At 49.3% G+C, this 20,357-nt stretch overlaps 8 protein-coding genes across 8 annotated transcripts; 5 read left to right on the forward strand and 3 right to left on the reverse strand.

Annotated features, from left to right (window-relative positions):
* Positions 1 to 1,060: 1,060 nt before the first annotated feature.
* On the reverse strand, positions 1,061 to 2,866 carry COCVIDRAFT_32674 (hypothetical protein; the record flags this gene model as incomplete). Its single annotated transcript, XM_014707153.1, has 4 exons — positions 1,061 to 1,465; positions 1,529 to 2,128; positions 2,217 to 2,618; positions 2,666 to 2,866. 4 exons carry the CDS (start codon positions 2,864 to 2,866, stop codon positions 1,061 to 1,063), a joined length of 1,608 nt encoding a protein of 535 aa, XP_014562639.1.
* Positions 2,867 to 4,126: 1,260 nt separating this feature from the next.
* On the forward strand, positions 4,127 to 5,698 carry COCVIDRAFT_11111 (glycoside hydrolase family 43 protein; the record flags this gene model as incomplete). Its single annotated transcript, XM_014707014.1, has 1 exon — positions 4,127 to 5,698. The coding sequence occupies one exon, from the start codon at positions 4,127 to 4,129 to the stop codon at positions 5,696 to 5,698; it is 1,572 nt and encodes a 523-aa protein (XP_014562500.1).
* Positions 5,699 to 6,043: 345 nt separating this feature from the next.
* On the reverse strand, positions 6,044 to 7,410 carry COCVIDRAFT_83624 (hypothetical protein; the record flags this gene model as incomplete). Its single annotated transcript, XM_014707313.1, has 6 exons — positions 6,044 to 6,172; positions 6,242 to 6,489; positions 6,543 to 6,989; positions 7,044 to 7,103; positions 7,157 to 7,193; positions 7,246 to 7,410. 6 exons carry the CDS (start codon positions 7,408 to 7,410, stop codon positions 6,044 to 6,046), a joined length of 1,086 nt encoding a protein of 361 aa, XP_014562799.1.
* A 1,274-nt stretch (positions 7,411 to 8,684) lies between these two features.
* On the forward strand, positions 8,685 to 10,301 carry COCVIDRAFT_32677 (hypothetical protein; the record flags this gene model as incomplete). The annotated part of the gene is made up of 2 exons (XM_014707154.1): positions 8,685 to 9,641; positions 9,702 to 10,301. 2 exons carry the CDS (start codon positions 8,685 to 8,687, stop codon positions 10,299 to 10,301), a joined length of 1,557 nt encoding a protein of 518 aa, XP_014562640.1.
* A 607-nt stretch (positions 10,302 to 10,908) lies between these two features.
* On the forward strand, positions 10,909 to 11,235 carry COCVIDRAFT_11114 (hypothetical protein; the record flags this gene model as incomplete). Its single annotated transcript, XM_014707015.1, has 1 exon — positions 10,909 to 11,235. The coding sequence occupies one exon, from the start codon at positions 10,909 to 10,911 to the stop codon at positions 11,233 to 11,235; it is 327 nt and encodes a 108-aa protein (XP_014562501.1).
* Positions 11,236 to 11,529: 294 nt separating this feature from the next.
* Positions 11,530 to 12,327, forward strand: COCVIDRAFT_32678 (hypothetical protein; the record flags this gene model as incomplete). The annotated part of the gene is made up of 1 exon (XM_014707155.1): positions 11,530 to 12,327. The coding sequence occupies one exon, from the start codon at positions 11,530 to 11,532 to the stop codon at positions 12,325 to 12,327; it is 798 nt and encodes a 265-aa protein (XP_014562641.1).
* A 2,640-nt stretch (positions 12,328 to 14,967) lies between these two features.
* COCVIDRAFT_21659 (hypothetical protein) lies at positions 14,968 to 17,041 on the reverse strand (the record flags this gene model as incomplete). The annotated part of the gene is made up of 6 exons (XM_014707084.1): positions 14,968 to 15,374; positions 15,426 to 15,793; positions 15,844 to 16,244; positions 16,295 to 16,627; positions 16,677 to 16,898; positions 16,955 to 17,041. The coding sequence occupies 6 exons, from the start codon at positions 17,039 to 17,041 to the stop codon at positions 14,968 to 14,970; spliced, it is 1,818 nt and encodes a 605-aa protein (XP_014562570.1).
* Positions 17,042 to 19,468: 2,427 nt separating this feature from the next.
* On the forward strand, positions 19,469 to 19,876 carry COCVIDRAFT_32680 (hypothetical protein; the record flags this gene model as incomplete). The annotated part of the gene is made up of 3 exons (XM_014707156.1): positions 19,469 to 19,534; positions 19,606 to 19,695; positions 19,790 to 19,876. 3 exons carry the CDS (start codon positions 19,469 to 19,471, stop codon positions 19,874 to 19,876), a joined length of 243 nt encoding a protein of 80 aa, XP_014562642.1.
* Between the last annotated feature and the right edge of the window lie 481 nt (positions 19,877 to 20,357).

The raw sequence follows: 20,357 nt of genomic DNA on the forward strand, positions 1-20,357 counted from the left end.
GGGGGACCGCTATGGCTGCTAGCATGAACCCAACCGAATAAGCAATGGTAAAGTATGCGTGTTTCTTCGCGATGCATCCGGAAGGAGTGTGTCGGTGAATAGGATCAGTAAAATTCGTAAAGACCAACGATGTGAATAAGGATATCCCCTGTTGCGCGGCAAGAGAAGTAAGGGACAACGTATACAGATTTACGATATGTGATTGAGACCCATAATAGTGCCACCGACGAGCCACGAAACCTGAATCTACTCGTGCATTCATGGGGTACAGGGCCCACAGTATGCGCGATAGATTTTGAAAAAGGGAGGCCATGACAAGAGGGATGGTTGCCTAGAGGCATGACCCGTAAAGTGCGTTACTGCCATCAGTCATCTTTTTGGATATTTATTGCTTGAATATCACGGAAAACTCACCTGCGTCGCTCGTTACGTCTGGAATTTCAACAGGATTGTAGGAGAGAAGAGTAAAGAAAGCTGCGAGGCGAACAGCGAGATAAGAGTAGAACACTGACTGCGCCACTTTCGATCCCCAACTTGGCTGGAGACGTCACCATGCGCCACTACAGCCTCAGGACGACGACCACAATACCCTACCAATGTTCTCATTTGACTACTTGCACAGTATAATAGCCGTACTGGGTAAGTTATCACCTTCCAGAAGGCCTCCAAAAGACCGATTGTCTCCAGTTAGGGAAATCAAAAACTAAGTGGAGGGCTTGCACTAAGGATAGATATCATCACAAAAGGATCTTGAGCTGAGTAGTCTTTCCAGCTTACTATCGCTTTGATCGGTCAAAGTACTTCCTAAGAAATGTCACAAGGACGTCAAGCTACTTGAGCCAATGACTCAGCCCCCTAACGTGCATGATGACTTCGGCTACGCTGTCATAGGCTGGATATCAAAGTATAGATAACATGGACAGAATCTACTCCAGAATCACAAAAAGATAACGAATATGCGTAAATCTCAAGCAGGGAAATTCATACAACATCATCACCATCTACAAAAGCTGTATCAGACCAAGTTTTTCTAAACCCCCACACCCCAACCCACCATCCCCTACTTCGTAACCTGCTCAATCCTCTCCACCGTAACACTCTTCTCCACTCCCCCTCCCTCCATCCCCCTCTCCTTCACATCCGCCAACGCCGCCTCGCCCACATCCACCGCCTCCTCGCCATCAAAGAACTTTGCAATCTCCTCCATGGGAGTGTACCTTGTCTCCACAATACAAAAGTAAATAACACCAATCTCGAAAGCCAGAAAAACGCAATAGCAAATGTAGTAGCGCCACTGAATAGCGTCGAGCGCGATGCCGTTGACGAACTGGTTGAAGAAGAGGGCGGCGGTAACGCAGAAGTTGAGCCAGGTAAAACCTTTTGCGCGGAGGCCGTAGGGGAGGATTTCGGTGGTGTAGCCGGCCATTATGCCGGATTTGATGTCGTAGAAGATGCCGTAGAAGAACTTGTTTCCGGGGCCACATTAATATAGCTTCTTTTTTTTCTTGAAAGGGTGTAAAAAACTTACAATGCTGACGATGAAGCCTTTGCCCAGAGGGGCACGAGGCGCTGCGTCGTAGCGCGCGGAAATAATGGTGAAGATGTTGAACATGACAAAGGTTCCGATTGTGGAGATGAGGTAGATGGGGCGACGACCGAGTTTGTCGACGAGGAAGGCGAAGAGGAAGTTTTCGCAGAGGGCGAGGGTTTTCATGCCGCCGTTGATGCCGAGTTGCGTGTGTGGATCTGTGAGGCCGACGTTGTCCATGACGTACTTGAGGTAGTAGGAAATCAAGCCGTTGCCGCTCCACTGGCTAAAGAAGCCGATGGCGGTGATGATGGTGATTCGCTTGCGGTTGCCCTTGGTCTTGAGGAAGTCGGACCAGCTGGTGGCGTTCTGCTGCTTGTCCAAGTCGATAGCTGCGCGGACTTCGGCGTATTCGAGTTGGACGAACTCGTCGTTCTCGTCTCCTTCACCATGCCATTTAGAGAAGACTGCGAGGGCTTCTTCGTGGCGGTCTTTGTTGCATAGCCAACGAGGGGATTCGGGCATGAAGGGGACGAAGGCGATGATGATCAGGGAGCAGATTGCCTGGAGAAGGGAGGGTAGGCGCCATGACCAGTCACTCTGTTCTGAATCAGTGATGACACTCTCATAATAATCTCCACAGCAGGGATTGAGTGATGGCGAGATATGATTTTCTCTCCTGACTTACCTGAATCTGAAGTGTACCATAAGTAACCCAAGACGCAATAAAAGCACCAGAGTGGTAGCTCGCACCCGACAGCGTGACCAAAACAGCACGATCCTGGGGATGAGCAATCTCCGCAATAAGCAGCGGAGCTGAGCCGAGCACAATAGTATCTCCAAACCCAAGAATCAATCTAGCAGCAATAAACATGCCAATGTCCTGTGCTCCTGTTTGCAGTCCAACAGCACACAGCATGATTGCGCATCCAATCATCACACCAATCTTCCTGCCCTTCCAATCGATAAGGTAAGGCGTGAAGAAGAGACCAATGAGCGAACCAAGCGACATTGAGGCGTTGAAGAAACCAAGCATTGCACCGCGGGGTTCGCCGAAGTAGTCCTGCCAGTAGGAAAGCGATTGGAGACCCTGTCACTCATCAGCATAGATCAGCGTGCAAACGTAGTGTTACCAACATTCATCATACTCCCATCGAAACCATTCGCCGTATTGGTCAAGATAAGAATAACAATGTAGATGTACAGTCTACGCAGATTCGGTCGCTTCCACCATGGCAGGCGCTCAAAAGCACGACCAGCGAAGAAAAAATGGCCCTTTGGCGGCTTGACAGGCACGACTTTCTGGGTAGTTTTTGGCGGGCGAAGAGAAAAGCCCATGATGGATAGTTTGATATCGAATGTTCGCTGAAGAATGCAGTGTAACAGCCAGCGCCTGCCCCGATGAAGAAACAGCAAAGGGTAAAAAGTCTCGTTGGCCACTGCATTTATATACTTTTTTCCACATCCCAGGGCACATGCAACGCCAGGAGGCATACTACCGCAAGTTGCTCGCGTGAGGTCCCAAGCGCACGGTATCTAACCGGGGCAAACCTTCCTTGGGAGGAGCCAAGATGGGTGAATTGAACTACATTTGCCTGGCCTTGTCCCGCAAGTCAAGCACTGCCGTCTCAGATTCTGGTGTAGAGCGAGTCCATACCAAGGCACTGCGGTCTTGATGGCTCTGGGCGCCAGCGTCCGTCGGGGCTGGGATGGATTGGAGGAGTCCTGGGGCGTAGACTAAGCCCAAACCTGAATGCGGGGTGAAGCTAAGCAAGGGCGCGAGTGACCCCATGGGGCACAACAGGCTAAAGATCGTCACAGACGTTGTCTTTTGCTTTCGTGTGGTTGAGATGGAGACGTGCAGTTTGACCTTATCCCGCGCTGGCTGCTATTGGCTATGGAGTGGTGTGGGCCGAAGCGATACTGGAAGTGTTTTAGTGTCGCGGTGTGTGATTCGACGTTCATCATCGGTACATTGACAGCCGAGCAAGCTTTCAGTACAGCCTCGAGTTGGACGCCAGCCAACGCTACCAAGAGGCGCGCCTAGACACTATAGTCTTGGGATACCGTGCTGGGCCATAGGCGCGTCTAATCTGATCCTTTCGCCTGGGAGGACTATTTCGGCTGTCTTCTGCATACCACTTTATCGCTGCGATATATATTGCAGATCATGTTCGTTGGACCTATGATACCTGTTTGTTACACACGGCACGCTTGCATTGAAGCGGGATGGACCTGGTTGGCCGTTCAAGTCTTTGTGACCCAAAGTAAACGGTCGACACAGTAGTAGAATAGGGTTGAGTGACTTGTTTCGGACGCGATCCCTGGCTACATCATTGGGCTGAGATGTCACATGACGTTAAGGTTTGACAGTCGTTGTCGAGACGGCAGAGAACAAGACGGATATGGCATTCCTTCATGCGCCTCTTTTATGCATTTACCCGGCAAAATACCCGATGCACTAGGAAAGCAACATCAGACTACACATGATGATTCGCACACAGGACAAAGACGAGTCCATGATACCACCCCCTCTAGAAAAGTCTAAATCACTCGACCAGCTCACAAGGTTTCTTTGATCAGCCACACAGCACTACAATGAGCACCGACTCGCCCATCAACCCAATTATACCGGGCTTTGCCCCGGACCCATCTCTCATCCTAGTCGACGACACGTATTTTCTGGTAAACTCGACCTTCCACCTCTTCCCCGGCCTCCCAATCTACACCTCGCGTGACCTCGTCCATTGGCACCAAATCGGCAATGGCATCAACAGACCCTCACAACTCAGCTTCTCCAAAGCCCCCACCCTGATCCACGACATTGGCAACAACGACCATTTGTACGCCACCGGCGGCTTGTACGCACCCACGCTCCGCCACCACAACGGCACATTCTACATTGTCTGCACCAACGTTGTAAACCACAGCACAGATTCCGCCCAAGAAAGCGAGACGCAAAACTTCATCATTTCCACCACCGACATCTATGCTTCGGCCTGGAGCGACCCCATCTACTTTGACTTCAACGGCATAGACCCTAGTCTCTTCTTCGACCCCCAAACAGGAAAAGCCTATCTCTGCGGCTCGAAATCGCCAGGGCCCTCGACAAAGATCACTCTCTTCGAAATCGACGTGACCACAGGTAAGAAATTGACAGAGGAAAAATATCTCTGGCACGGTACGGGAGGCATATACCCCGAGGGCCCACACATCTACTTCCACAATGGCTTCTACTATCTGATGATAGCCGAGGGCGGCACGCATGAAGGCCACGCTGTAACCATGGCACGCAGCAAGAATCTGCTGGATGGGCCCTGGGAGCCTAGTCCGCTAAACCCCATACTGAGCGCTGCAAACACGGACGAGTACGTTCAGTGTACGGGCCACTGCGAGGCGTTTGCCGCCAAGGACGGACAGTGGTGGGGCGTCTGCCTCGGGATCCGCATGCGCGAAAAGGAATTCTACGGGCTGGGCCGCGAGACGTTTCTTACGCGCGGCACGTGGAGTGCGGATGGGTGGCTCAAGTTTGAGCGCGCGACCATGCAACTGAGTATTCCTGGTGTGAGTGTTGATGCGAGGAAGAAGCTGAGTGCAGTGCCTGGAACAGATTATGTGTATATTCATGATCCTGAGCTGCGAGATTATGACTTTGATCCTACAGGTCGAAGTGTGGTGGTAAAGGCTTCGCCGTATGATTTGACTGCACCGAATGGGTCGCCTTCGTTTCTGGGTAAGCGCCAGTGTTGTATCGAGGGGAGAAGTAGAGCCACTTTTGTTGTGAGTTCTCTCGATGAAGACGCGCACGTTACTGCAGGCCTAGCGGTGTACAAAGATGAACATCGCTTCTTTTCAGTTTCTTATAGCACAGATCAATCGCCGCTGGAACTTTCCCTCCGCGTCTTGAATACGGCTAAGAAGATAGATCGGAAACACACTTTCGATTTGCCGATGCGGCCCGAGTCCTTGGAATTCGTCGTCGAATATACGGAGATGCAGTACGAAGTCTCATACAAACTGCATGCTGCGGGAGAGAGCAACAAAGTAGCGAGTGTAGATGCAAAGGACCTTACTGGCAAAGACTTCGTAGGGCCTATTTTCGGGGTTTTTGCCATTGGACATGAAAAGACAGAGGTCAAGTTTGAGTGGTTCCAGGTAGATTCGGCGTGATGTTGGAATGCGAATAAGTCACATGTATGGCCTTGGGGCGTTGGGGGAATACGAAGCACAAGGATTGTCTTGCTGGATGGAGATGTCGTGACTCATGATCTTTCGGTATTGCGTATTATCTTCTACTTCATCTTAACGACTGGCGTCTGCCGTAGCCAAAACTTGCACCATGATTCTTCTTCTTCTTCTTGGGCGTGGGTCATTCCCCGGTGTGTTGGTATAAAACTGTTGAAGTCGTCATTCCCCGACCTTGCGAAACGCCATATTCTCTAATAAGCGGACGATGTGGGTATAATGCTGAGAAAGGCAATTGGACAGGTGTGAATCTTAAGGTGTAATCCTTGTTCAATCCCGCGTAATGGTAAAGTCTTTGGACACCTGGATGGCATCAAACGGCATGGGATCTGCCGTGAGTTTCCTCTCTGAACTCGCATCGTCGCCGGTGACGGTGGCATTTACAGTATCCTTGTCATGCTTCAAGTCATTAGCCTCTGTACTACTCTCGTCTTGCATGCGGAAATATGCAAATGCGGTCCAACTTACCAACTCCATCCACTGTGTATAGTGGCCCGGTCGCTGTTGTTGCGACCCACCCAACCCTCCAGTGGTTGATCTCTTGGGCCCACTCTTGAGACCGCTACTGCTCATCGAGGAGCTCTTGTAATGCGAGCGCCATCGCAGATAGAAGGGTCGTAGCATGGGAATGTTGATACACAGACTAGCCAGCATCAACTCGACAGTGCACAACATGAACGTAGTACCCGAAGTTCCCGTGAGGTTGCCAATGAGATCTGAAATCTATCAGTATACCATGTTGCAGGGGAAAAACAAATCTGGAACTTACCGATTGTGTAAATGAGCACAAAGCGAGCAACACCAATGAATACGCAAGCCAAGCCAAGCCCGAAACAAGCCAACACAGCGAACTTCTCAGTCTTTCGCATTTGCAGCTGCCAAACAGCTCGGATTGGTAGCGCTACAATCATGAGATCTGTTATCATGTTTGTTATGATCAGAAACTTGAGCAAAAGCATCTGGTCCAGGCAGTGTCCGACTCGTTCTATAGTCCATTGCTGGGAAATGGGGTCGCAGAGAAACAAGAAGACGAAGTTAAAGATGATGGCCCAGGCTACTACGATACCGCCAACAATGTATACCGCAATGCGAAGTTGGAGCGAGAACACGCGGTGGTAGAGCGCAAGTTGAGAAAGCTTGAGAGCGGCCAAGCACCAAATGTATATCAATGTATAGGCGAAGGTAAGCTGCATGATATGTGGAAGGTTGTTCATGACTGTATTTTGCGATTAGCTAATGTGTTGAAATATTCGTGTCGCATTCAACTCACGCTTGGGAAACATTTCCGAGTTGTTTGGGTCGAAATCATAGCCCACACCACTGGTAAAGACTAGATAGTGTGTCAGTCATACCGTCGATGCCTATTGAACAAGACTTCCTCACCTTCAGCATTGAGACCGATTGTGCTTGTGGTTAAAACCTTGAATCAAGTCAGCCGGAGCTCTAATGGCCATTGCAGACTTGCGGCATACCATCGCGATACTCGCAAAGATGTCATCCAGTGACAATCCGGGTCCTTTTACGCGCCCATAGATGCGAAAAACAACTGTTGATGCAGCGAGCAACCACAAACACGACATTGCTATCATCGAGTCACGGCCGCTCCTCGCCATCGGTATCTCGATCACCTCTTTCATCTTGTCCGGTGGCCGTGACGCACAGATCTGATAGAGTCGCGTCACAAGTAAGCAGCAATATTAAACAAGACGCCGAATAGATGGAGTGGAGTCCGTGATAGTGGACTGAACGGACAAAAGAGCGGCGAACAAAAGGAACAACATAATGGGGGCACTGGGATAGTGTTAAAAACTTGATCCATGCTGTCCTCTCCTGTCGTCGCTTGAAGGATTCGGAACATGACAACACGGACCGGCAACGCGAAGGAAGCAACGGGCCGATAGCGTTCCCTTACCTGTCAAGGCAAATAGTGGGTATGTTGCGTAAAATCGTTGCCACCATGGTCGACAGGAGAACCGGATGATTGCCATTCAGCTGCTTTCGGGTCATCCGCAACCGAACAAGCTTAATCGCGTGCAGCGAATGCATTGGCGATCTCAGCGCAAGCGAAGTAGAGCCGTCTATCTTGGTTCGTTCCACCATGCCAGAATACGGGGTCAAGTCCATGTGAGTGACTCGAAGTAGACAAGACGAGGCTGCTCGTAACGCTGAAACCTTCTAGGCCAGGCACGAATCCACAGTGCCAAGCTTGCATACCGCGCGCCTTAATCATATCCCGCGCAACCCGCAGCGCCTGCACTTAGGGGAATAAAACCAACCCGGCTCCACTCGACTAAGGAACGGCAGTCATCTCCCGCCTTGTTTTGGACGCAGGGGGCCCAAAGGAGTAGTCAACCCGCCAATCTCAAAATACCTACTTTGCATCTTCTCTTCTCTCTCTCGCCTAGTTCATGGTCTGCAAGATTTGTCGGGGTGTAGTCGGCGAGATGATTTCTCGGCTGCATCTCAGAATATGTGGGACTCGGGGGAGGGGGACTCGATGGAGCTGTCAAGTGCAAGCAAATCCCCAAGGTCATTGACTCGAGCCTCGTATTTGGGTAGCTTTGCCGCAGCGGAAGTGGGTGCAGCTCCGCCCGCATAGTCCAACGCTCTCCCATGTGGCACGGCAATGGACTTGAAGCACCAATGATGGGAATGCTAATTGTGGAATTAAAGTGGAGCATACTAAAATGCAAAATATTCGAGGAATGCACGCTACTCCTCTTATCGCCAAGGGTTGATTGGTAAAAAAGAGCCACTGACCCCGAGGAGGAGGGATCGGCCCTGATGTGGTATAGGTAAGCGTTAGACGGGAGCATTCATAATATAGGAGTCGACCTCGCCAGTACGTCGTCCTGCATCTGCTCCCGTTACTGTGCAGGCTGGGTGTCGTCAAGTCACCCAAAACATCACCATGGACCAGCAATCCGGCGCGGCCCAAGGCCAGACGTCAATCTTCTCTTTTGCGAGCGTAATTTGGCTGGTTGTGGCTTGGATCGGCTATCGAATCGCAATCGCGCTTTACAACATCTCGCCTTTTCACCCCCTATCTCGATTTCCAGGCCCAAAAATTGCTGCTGCATCTTACCTCTACGAAGCTTACTACGACTGGTGGCTTGTCGGGCGCTATGGTAAAGTCATCTCGCGTATGCACGAGAAGTACGGCCCAATTGTGCGCATCAACCCAGACGAACTACACTGCTCCGACCCCGCCTTCACAGACGAGATCTACGCTGGACCGGGACATGTTCGAGATAAATGGCAGCACCAACTGAACACTGGTGGAGCTGGCCCTGTCTCGGTGACTGGATTCTCCACGGTCAACCACGATCTGCATCGTGCACGAAGGGCGCCGCTGAACAAGTTCTTTTCACGTCAGCAGATGCTGAAGTTAGAAGGCGAGGTGCACGAATTTGCATCCATGGTCGCAAAGAAGATGCTCAAGTCAGCCGGCAAGGGTGCATTCGATGTCAAGGAAGCGTTCAACTGCTACACAGCCGATGTCATCTCTCAGTATGCTTTCGGTGAGCCCATGGGGTTTGTGGCGCAAGAAGGTTGGGAGCCCAACTTCGCCACATGGGTCAAGTCGTTCTTCAAGAGTGCCTACATGATGCGCCACAATGCCTTGGGCCGCAAGATGGCCCAAGTACTTCCCTTCATGGCTGACTATCTGGGCGAAGATATCAAGGCAGTCATGAAAGTCATGAATGTGACAATTCCCCAGTACATCGCGCAGGCACTGAAAAATCCCGATAACGGACGTGTTTTTGCCGAAGTCATGGGTAAAGATAAATCCATGTCGGAAGAAGAGAAATACAGGTACAACGGCGAGGGCTTTAATTTCCTGCTTGCAGGTACTGAAACAACTGCTGTAAGTAAAATTAGGTTTAAGGAGCCGATCAGGAACGTAGCAGTACTAACCTTGTTTTAGGCCATTCTCACCGTCTTTACCTACTGGGCTCTCGCCAAGCCAGAGATTAACCAAAGGCTGGCATCTGAACTTGCACAAGCTGGTATTAGCACACAAAACCTGAAATGGATTGAGCTCGAAAAGGTTCCTTATTTCTGGGCCGTGTTGCAGGAGTGTCTGCGCATGATGCCTGGTGTATCGCATCGGTCGGCCAGAATTGCGCGTGAAGAGGACTTGCACTACATTTCGGCAGACGGCAAGACGGACTTTGTGATTCCCAGGGGCACTCCGATTGGCATGACATCCATGATCAACCACTGGAACACTGAGCTTTTCCCCGAACCAGACGAATTCCTTCCTGATCGCTGGCTACTGGAGGATGGTACGCAGAACTATGCGTTGCAGAAGAAACTGATTGCGTTTGGAAAAGGCAGTCGCGCCTGCATTGGCGAACAGCTGGCATACTGTGAGCTTTACATCATGTGCGCGTACATGGTGCTCGATGTTCATCCCAGGGCCAAACTGGTTGATACAGTCAAGGACGACATTTCGTATGACCACGACTTGATTGTTGCACAGACGGCCAAAGGGTCAATTTCCGTTCGCATCGCTGTAGAGTAGGGAAAACACTTGGGTTGTGCCAGCGCGGAGGAGCCTGGTGCCATTGTACTGGATATGTTGATGGATTGAATACGCAATATCTGATTCTTGTATGGATGGCGACTTGAAGACGTGATTGTAGAAGAGTGGATGTTGTGCTGGAATCAGAGAGCAGTGTGCGTAGTGGGGTGAGTGAAGGAGGCAGGAGCGACTAATCTGGTGGTTGCCGCTTTTCCTGTAGGCTTCTTGGCAAGGGAAACACGGCAGTGTTGGATGCGAAAATAGGGAGTGATCCTTGACGCCACAAAAGTATAAAATGCAGTGTTCTGCAAGTTGTTTGCAGTGATCGGCTAGCGAGCATTATGAACATGGTCCTGATTTGTATAACATCGTACCACCAATGGAGTGCATGCCTATCTGCCAAGGTTACTGTCCTTTTTGATGCAACCACTGCCAGAGGTTCAGGCGTGTTAGGGAAGTGTGATTCGTATACAGTAATTCCGTATGCAGTGGCCATGTCCTTAATATGTGGGTGGAGTCATGTCGCACATGCAGCGACCACGTGACCCATCGATTGGGATATCCGGTCACGTGAGCTACACGAGATCAAACGTGGTACTAAACCAACATGCCCGACTACCCGCCAAGCTTTGTGTTCTTGACATGCAAATGTAGCAAAGCTTTTCCTTGGCTTGCTGTGTACGATAGGCTTCATCGTAACAAGATTCAAGATGCAGAGTCGGAACGTGGTGTTGGCCTCGTTGAGCAATTGGTGTCTCTGCTGTGGTTGCAACAACCTGCCACATGGCGCGCGGAGAAGCCGTTGACAGCGTCTGAAGCAGTCGCGGTCCAGATGCAGATCCTCATGGCAATGGGAAACATGTTCCGAGACGCGGCATGCGCGTTTGGCGTCTCCGGCATCCAGCTTCGATCGGCAAATGGTCTAGAGGGGTGATTGTGCGATACTGTCTGGGGTATGTCCAGCCGTCTTTTGACATTGGCCGTCCCCATGACGTGGATTTGAGGCATTTAAGTACTGTAGACACATGCGCATACTGTACATGGCAAGGAGCCATCGTCGACATTGATAAAAAAGGCGTCGGCTGCACAGCCCCCTCTTGGCATCTCGATTCCAGACGGTTCTTGCCGCTAACCTGGCCATAGGTCGGCCTTCAAATGTCTGGCCACGGACTCACTCTGCACCTGCGAAATCTCATCTTCTAGCGTCAGAGGACCTGGCCCGGCCCCAATGGTTCAAGATGTCTTCTCGCTTCACAGCATCGTCGCCGACGATGAGCTGAGATTTCCCTTTTCTCTCAAGGACTACCAGCGCTACATCTTTGGCGACGACCGATTGGCCCATCGCCTCGGCACGGACCTTGCCAAGGCCTATATTCCCACTCTCCCCAGTCCCATTGACGACTTCGCCGTTGCCGTCTTATCCGAGCAAGTTCCCACGGCCACTCACAGTCTGCGCAACCATTTTGTTGCTTACCTCAATCGCCATCTGGTAGCGAATAATGCTACTCCCGCTCTCAAGCTCGACTTCCACCATGCCCGCGTTTCGGCGGAACTAGCTCGGGTCGGTCCGCCCGCCCGCACCATCTACCATATCGACACCAAACGTCTCCAAAACCGCACCTTGATTGTCCTTGCCGACATTCGAACGAGTCAAGATCGAGAAGATGAAATAAGGTGCTCTTTTGCTGTCCAAGGTATCACCACCGTGTTTGCCTATCTCGCAGCCCTCGGTGATTCCGCAACCACGGTCGCCCTTTCCAACCTCCTCTCGTCTGTCATTAGCCCCTCTATGAAAGACATCGAGGCCATTACCCAAGGACCTCACTTTGTCATGAATGAATGCTTTGTCAAATTCATACTAGAGAGGGATAACGTCGACCTTTGCCAGTTCATCAGACGACAAGATGACCATTTCGTAAGGTTGTTGCTCGACCATGCTATTTATAGCAATTTCTATGACAACAAGGAGTACATGGATAATATCAGATTTCTCCTCTGGGAGGTCCAGGCACGCGAAAGTGTATAAACAAAGCCCTATAATCAAATAGTCGCTATACGAACCAAATTAAACTCCCTGACCAACTGTGGACCCCAGCTGTTCTCGCCTTGATCGAGACTATGACTAGGAAGATTATAGCCTAACCCCATGTATCACACCCCATGTCCTCTCGACGAGTTACCAAAATAGTGACACCTATTTCGTGCCCAAAACCTCGCCTCCTCCGTGTTTCTTTTCTTGGTTTCAATGAGGTTGCATCAAGTGCTATTCAAGTGACGTAGATACAGAAGAATTTCCAGGACTCTGCAGTAGTCAAATGCGAGGACAAACCATAAAGAAAGCTTCTGCAACACCAAAATCTTGAAAAAGCAGCTCCCCCCAATCCACCGTATCCGCCAGCAGTGCCACAAGTATAATCGACGTCTATGCTGGAGGCACCAACTATACCGACGTCGACCCGGCCGCCGCTATCGAATCCAACTAGTCGCTAGATATAGGCTCTTCCTTTACTTTTACTTTAGAAGCTACTCGAGAGAGTTAGTCTAGCGAAGGAAATCATGTTTCGAGCAACATACCTTTCAATACAGCAGGATCCATGGCCTTTAGGCGCGCAAGGCCCGCTTTATAAACTCGCGGGCCGTTCCTGGTTCCACAAACGGCGCAGGTGGAGCGAGAAAGGCGCTGGCAACGAAGGCGACGAGCTAGTAGTAGAGCCACATATTTGCGTTTAAAGTTGTTGATTGGTTTGGTTCCTATGGTTGCTAAAGCGAAGTTGACGATATGGGATTTGGAAAGGCACTTTCTGATTCCGCAAAGTCCATAACATGTCATTTATACATTTTTTTTTTCGACTAGCAAACCCCGCCAACCCCCCTCCCTTTCCTCCTTCGAATCAAATGTTTGCGTTGATCGTATCTTTATTAACGCCGATTTTTGGGCTCCGTTTAGATGGACCCTGGACGTTTTTTACGTTACGAAAATTGCGGGATTACTATTCTTTATACCCCCTTGCCCTCCCTGGATGATGAGTACCCTCTTCAACACTACTGACTTATTACTCTGACAGGCCAGGGGGGGTTATCCTTTTACAGCGTTTGACTAAGATCGTATTTCCAGCTCGTTGCAACCACGTGTTTACTTAGCACACCATGATTTGTTGGGGATGCATGGGTTCTAAGCATTGTTTCCAAGGAGCATCCCTCTCCGCAACGGCTACTCTTGCTGCTCGCGTGAGTTGCTTACTCCATCGACCAATCAGAGTAGTAACCCATGACAACGAAGAGTTTGTTGTAGCGCTAGCACACATCCAGTAAGTATCGTGGGCTGTCAGCAGGCCTAAGATAGTAACCATGCGCTAAGAATACATAAAGGTACACCAACGCGATACCAATTTCGGGTGGCAGTGTAGGTCTCGAACGATGATGGTCTTCCGGATCGTCCAAATAAGGTTCGAGACAACCTTGAAGGCATACAATCTAGAATCTGGAGACCCTGACGGTGTCGGTGCTTCGAATGCTCGGCAGGCATGGCAGGGTTACCCTAGGGCATCATTACGCTGACTATAAGAGAAGGCATTCTCATCCTTTATCCTGAAAGTATCCTGCATATCGATGCAGCTGCTTCTACTAGCGTGCATCTTGTCTAGAAAGGCTATAGCCTAACTATGCGCTTGGAGAAATCCCATAGGTTCTATGCTAAGTCGAGTGCTATCTTAGATGCTACCAGCGCACTGTTCTTCTAGATCGACATCTTAACCATGTTGACAATCCAAGTCCCTGCACATGAGCTAGCGGTGAGATGTCGACACAGACAAGCTTGATGAGTGAGGACTATACCATATGTAGTATGATGTAAGCTAGACCTGGTAAGGATGGCCCAACGTCCGTTGGCCAACATTAGATGAGAGAGGAAAGGCTATCCGAAGTAGAGCCAGATTAGTTTAGCTTTTCCACGTACAAAAGTCTTACCTGTAGCTGTAGTAAGGCAGGGGTAAAACACTTCTTCCGACCACACGTAGCAAAATAAGCGAGAGATTAGTGAACATTCATGGAAGTCAGTCGTGCTGGTATTCTGTAAACCCCAGGGGTAGCTAAACATTTCGGACAATGGTAAGATCTTGAGTAGTCTGAAAGTTTGCGTCTGACATCTTTCTTGGCCTCACTGGCGTGATCCCTGGTTTTCCGATGAAGCCGAGGGAAGGGGAGAACTTCCATCTCGTGTTACTATCAATCGGATTTGTCTGATGAGTGGACGGTATTGTTGAATTGCGCAGTCACCACCTGAATATGGTGATTTCCATGGATGAAAATTCAAGAGTAGTGCATTAGATATGTTCGAAGCGGTGAAGTATCTCAACTCAGTAGGTTCACAGTTAGCCATTCAGATGGGGGCAGGGGATAATAATGGCCACGTGGATGCCGAGCCACCGGATCAGGACGGATTCCAAATGGTTACTAGCGCGGACCCCAATAAAGAAGCCACATCCGGAGACCCTGAGTATCCGCATCCATACTCGTGTTCATGTCATTCTTTTCTCATCTCACCATTGTCTCTGTTACATTGAACATTGGTGATACGTACTCAAAACAGGCTAGCCCCTATCACTCCGTCACCCTGTTAGGCAACAGCTGGTAAAATAGCCTACTCCAGACCTTCGTGAATACAGGACTAAGAATCAAACCTTGCCTCTCTCTGTCCTGATGCTGTTCCGGCCTCTCCCTTCGCATGTGCATCCGCCTTGTCATGCTCAACAAGCTTCAACGGTCTGTACTCCGCTTCCCACATCTGCTCTCTGATCCATTCTTCCAACTCTGCATCATCACTTGGTATATTCTTTTCTTGCGCCAGGTCATCTTCCACTGCCTTCTTGATCACATTCTTGGCAATCTGTACGCTGATCTCTCGGACATCTTTAACGTCGGGGAGGAGACCGGCCCCGTCATTGTTAACTACTGGAGCTGCGGAAGCTAGAGCTTGGACAGCGGCGACAAGAAGTGCGGGGGTCATCAGGCGAGTACGGGACAGAACTGCGCCAAGTCCAATACCTGGAAATGTTACGGAGTTGTTGCATTCGGCTAACCGAGTCAGCATTATGTCTTTAGACAAATGCAATAGCAGCGACTTACATATCTCATATTCTTTTCTGTTGTACTTAACTGGGTCGAAAGGTGAACCAGTCGCCACTAATACTTTTCCATCTGTCCAATCATACAGATCCTGGGGTTTGGCTTCATGGAGTTTGGTAGGGTTAGACAGTGGGAAAATGACAGGGCGCTCGACGTGTTTGGCCATCTCACGGACGACATCTTCTGTGAAAGCGCCTGGCTTGGTCGATGTACCTATGAGAACATGCGGCTTCACTTCTTTGATAACAGAGAATAGATCCCCATGATCTTTTCCTTCCCACTCCTTGTCTGTGCGCGCAAAGGGCATTTGGGCAGGGGTAAGCTGGTCTTTCTTCCCCTGCAGAAGAAGGCCTGGCTTGTCGACACACCTGAAGAAAATCAGCTTGGCTTTGACTAATCATACTAAGTATAGACATACCAAATTTGACGACTCGCTTCGTTGTCTGATTTTCCGGTATTCTGGACAATGGCATCCCGAATCTGGTCCGCAATTCCGGTTCCTGCTGAGCCTGCTCCAAACATGACAAAGCGAGCCTCGTCCCACTTAGTACCGCTGACTTTGAAAGCTGCCATGATAGCTGCAAGCGTGACACAACCAGTTCCTTGAACATCATCATTGAAGCATGCGATTTCAGGAGTATACTTGTCGAGAATCCTTCGTGCATTGTCCAAACCAAAGTCCTCAAAATGAATGTAGGCTTTGGGGTACTGCTTTCGTGCGGCCTTCACAAACATGTCGACGAACTGGTCGTATTTTTCGCCAGACACTCGTGGTTTTCTCAGGCCAAGATATAGCTCGTCATTCAAGAGATCCTCATTCTGTACTCAAATCAGCCCTAGATCTGGTAAAAGGATTTACATACACCCACATCTGTACCACAGTCAAGGACCACCGGAAGTGTTCGTGAGGGATGTATGCCTGCGCATAGTGTGTAGATGACGAGTTTCGCCACACTGATCAGGATGGCTCCTACACCTTGATCTCCAATACCCAGTATCTGCTGTCCATCGCTTACGACTATCAGGTCAATATCCTCAGGGCCGCCCCATTGCTTGATGTCGTCCTCAACGCGACCCATGTCGTCTATATTGAGAAAGCAACCTTCGGGTCTTCGGAAGATTTTGGAGTAATCAGCAATTGCCTCACCCTCGGTGGGGGTATAGATGACGGAGAACATCTCCTTAAGGTGATCAAGAATCAGCTGCTAGTCGTTAGCCATAACATCCAAAGAACTACAAGGTATCTCATACTCTGTAGTATAGGACCTCGTTTTGCTCCTTCATACTCGTCATGAAGGTGTTCTTGGCGAGGTCGTTCGGACGAGACCTGTATTGCGCATATGCACGCTTGACCTGCTCATCGAGAGTTTGAATGTTAGAGGGAAGAAGGCCATGGAGCTTGAATATATCGCGTTCTTCTTTTGTGAACGCCGAGCCTTTGTTGAAGTATGGCGTTCGAAGGAGCGCATTTCCCTACTTGGTATGTCAGTATCGGGACTCTTCAATGAAATCTCATGACGCATACGCACCGTCAAGCTAGTCTCTTGTGGCCCGGAAGTCGATAGAGGGAGATGCCCGAACTTTTCGTTCTTTTGTTGTTTTGCATTAGGCGACATGTTCATGAGCTTCTGCGAAGAAATGCAGAACAATCTTAAGGTATGGGGTCCTGATTGGGTGGTTACCGGAGCGATTTGGACGGGTAACAGAGTCTTCAGTTGTCTGAACATTAAAAGAAAGAGGTTCTTAAGGATATCATAGGTTAAATAATAGATTATTGAAGACGGTGTTGTCTGTTCCGATGTTATCCGGTATCTTATATAGCTCGTCGTACGATAGGTCACTGATTCGTGTTGTTTCCCTGTTAAAAGTTCATGAACGCTGGATTCGAAGAAGCCGCATACCCTGGCTTGTGCTATCGGGCAGTTGCGGGTATGTGATCCTGCTCATCAACGTGGCAGAGCGTTTCTTAATCCATACGATACTCTCCTATGACTGATCCTATAACTAAAGACGTTTCGTACGCTATTCGCTTTACCTATTGGTGTTCTTCGACGGCTTGTCGCTTACAGGAATCAATGTCATAGGCGGCGTAATTATGACGTCACTGCTACACCCTATGCATCTGCTGGGCGCCACAAGCGTGTTGGGCCATGGAAGCATTTTGCTGTCAAAATAGAGTCAGCAGCTTGACCAACGCATTTCTAACGATTAGGAGCATACGGAAGAATGCAGTTGACAGGGTCGAGGTTACAGTGTGCTCGCGGGTGACGGGACGGGACGGAACGAGCTACCCCGCTCACCAAAGGTCACCTTGCCTCTACAAAGATCTTCAATCTTCGACATGAATTTTGAAGCCGTCTCGGTACGTTTCAATCGACTGAAAATCTGTGACAATCATGATACATTTGCATGTGTTTTTGAACCAAATGAACAAACAAGCAAAGCCACCGACAATGGGCTCATTGTAGCAATTCAATAGTATCTACCAAACCGCTGTTTGGCTGAAGTTTGACCCTTTTCCCTTTCGTTTTGTATGCTTGGTTGTTTCCCAACTCCCATTCGTTCAAAAGACTGTGTTTTTGTTTGCGCCTAATCGTCGACATAATTGTTCTTACGTACATTCACCTGTCGTGAAATTACAGTATGTTATACAATTCTGGCTGTTCAGTGGCCCTCTATGGGGTTTCTTCAAAATAACCATGACAGCCTTGACTCTTACAAGCCTCCCCATCGTTCATCTTGGAAACCACATTCAAAAGTGGCTCAAGTACAACGCTCGTTGTCGGATGATGCCAACCGGCTCCATAAAGTCAGTATGAGCCGTGTTAACTGCCTGTCGAACTAGGAGATATTGCTTTGGAAAGGTAAAGGCGTAAACAGCACCCTGGTCACCTGGATCATATGATGAGCGACATCCAAAGGACCGAAAATGATACCCATGACCATCGTGGCGAGACATATCGTTTCTAGAACCTTTGTCGACCAAGGGCGGTACACAACATGAACCAATGTCTCAGCCACATTTATTGAAACCCCAATCCTAAGTATCTGCCTGATCCTGCCCACTAGTCAGTATCTCTCGTATAATTTGGCCCCTCGTAATCTCGGGCTTGGCGCTGACATTGCGGCCCCAAGGCAAACCCGAGGAGCGCCGTGGAGGAGGAACTTCAGACCCCAAATCAGTTGTGCAGTCCAATAAACATTCTTACTGACTGTTTCTGGAGTTTGGCTTTTACGATAAGCCCCGAGCCGTTTACAGCACTACAAATTGCTCTAGGCCATACCACTTCATAAGAATGTGGCACAGCTGAGCATCTGTATCTTGCCTCGCTAAAACGACATTAGGCAACTAAATAAGCCTGAATTACCGTAATAGGCAAGAAGCGAGGTATCTCTCTTGACTCGGTTATTTGTACCGATATCATAGAGGTGGCACAGTCATGATAGTTCAGCACAGCCTACTGTAGGCGGCCAACTACGCATTAATTGGGGAGACAAACAGCTTTCCATACTTGATCTCTTTGGTTTACATCAATTTTGTGATTCAAGTCAAAGGCTGCGTGTTTTGATCGATTTCAAGTCGTGACAGGAACGGTTTTTCTTGAATATCCGATTTTCTCGATCCCAACTTATAGTGTACGAGATCCGGAATAGCCCACCAGATGCAAACGGGCGATGGATTACGGCGTGCAGTCAAAGGATCTCCAAGAGGATTTATCCAGCCAGTGTGAAGAACCAGTTCATGGCACACATAGTGCCCCATGTACTAGGTGCTGACCGTAGGATCATCCTATGTTCAAATCAATACTTGGCAAGAAGATGTAGGTGCGCGGCGAGAATGTAACTATCGTAGCCTACTCTGAAGCTTTTCGTCTATATAACTGTGAGCTCGTTCCAGCTTTGGGTTATCCAGTAAGTCACTACTTCGGCTTCAGTCAACACCTCTGGTCTCCAAATATTCATCTGGTTTCGCAAATACTCTCGCAGATACACTCATATTTCGATACTTGATCACGATATCTCTTCTTAAGACACCAACCAAAATGAAGTTCATCTTCCTTCTCAGCACGGCAATCTACACTGCCACAGTGCTAGCTGCCCCGGGCGCCGTATGTCCTTCCTTACTGTTCACCCGTAACATCCTGCTCTTCCCAGCATCACAACTAAGTCCATCTCTCAGATCTCGCTCAACCGCTCCTTCAAGACCCTTGCTGGCCGTGCTGACGGTGACGATTCCATGCACATTGCTTGCATCGAGTGTCCTTGCGATGTGAGTCTTTTCTGCTACCCCTCGTCCCTATCGAAGGAACTACATTCGTCATATGATTAACCAGTGATTTGGCAATGGCTAACTTCTGCCGTAGGGGTTCACTGGAGCTTGCCGGTGCGTCAACAATGGATGCTGCTGTGATATGACAAACCCTGGCCAGCCACCTGCTGGAGGCTGGTGAAAGACAGTCTAAAGTCTGTTTTTGGGAGTGATTTCATTACGAGAGCATAGTATGAGGGATTATATAGGAGTTTCAATCACTAGTCTTGCATCAAGAATACTTATCTGTTATTATCATCGCTGTGCGACGAGTGATCGTAAGGCATGAAGACCTTTGTCCAGATTCCAGGGAGTGCCTAGATCACAAACAACGATTCGACATGGAGGGGTAAGACTATGGCTTACAGAACGGGACCATGGTTCCATAGGCAGCCGTTGGACAAGGTCACGGTTGGATAGGGAGCATGTTGGAGTAAGCACGCCAAGCCACTTGTTTCGTACCTGAACAATAACATGGGCTTGCAAGGCGAACAATTGGAAAGAATATAAGGTTGTGACGTTGAGGGAGCTCCTCGGAGTGGTTCAATAGTTCTGGCGGATGTGGTCTATCCGAGCTGACCCTAGTTTGGTTTTGGATGAATACACTAACAATTTGAATAGTA

This window comes from Bipolaris victoriae (assembly GCF_000527765.1).
Source record: "Bipolaris victoriae FI3 unplaced genomic scaffold scaffold_0, whole genome shotgun sequence".
Lineage (NCBI taxonomy): Eukaryota > Fungi > Ascomycota > Dothideomycetes > Pleosporales > Pleosporaceae > Bipolaris > Bipolaris victoriae.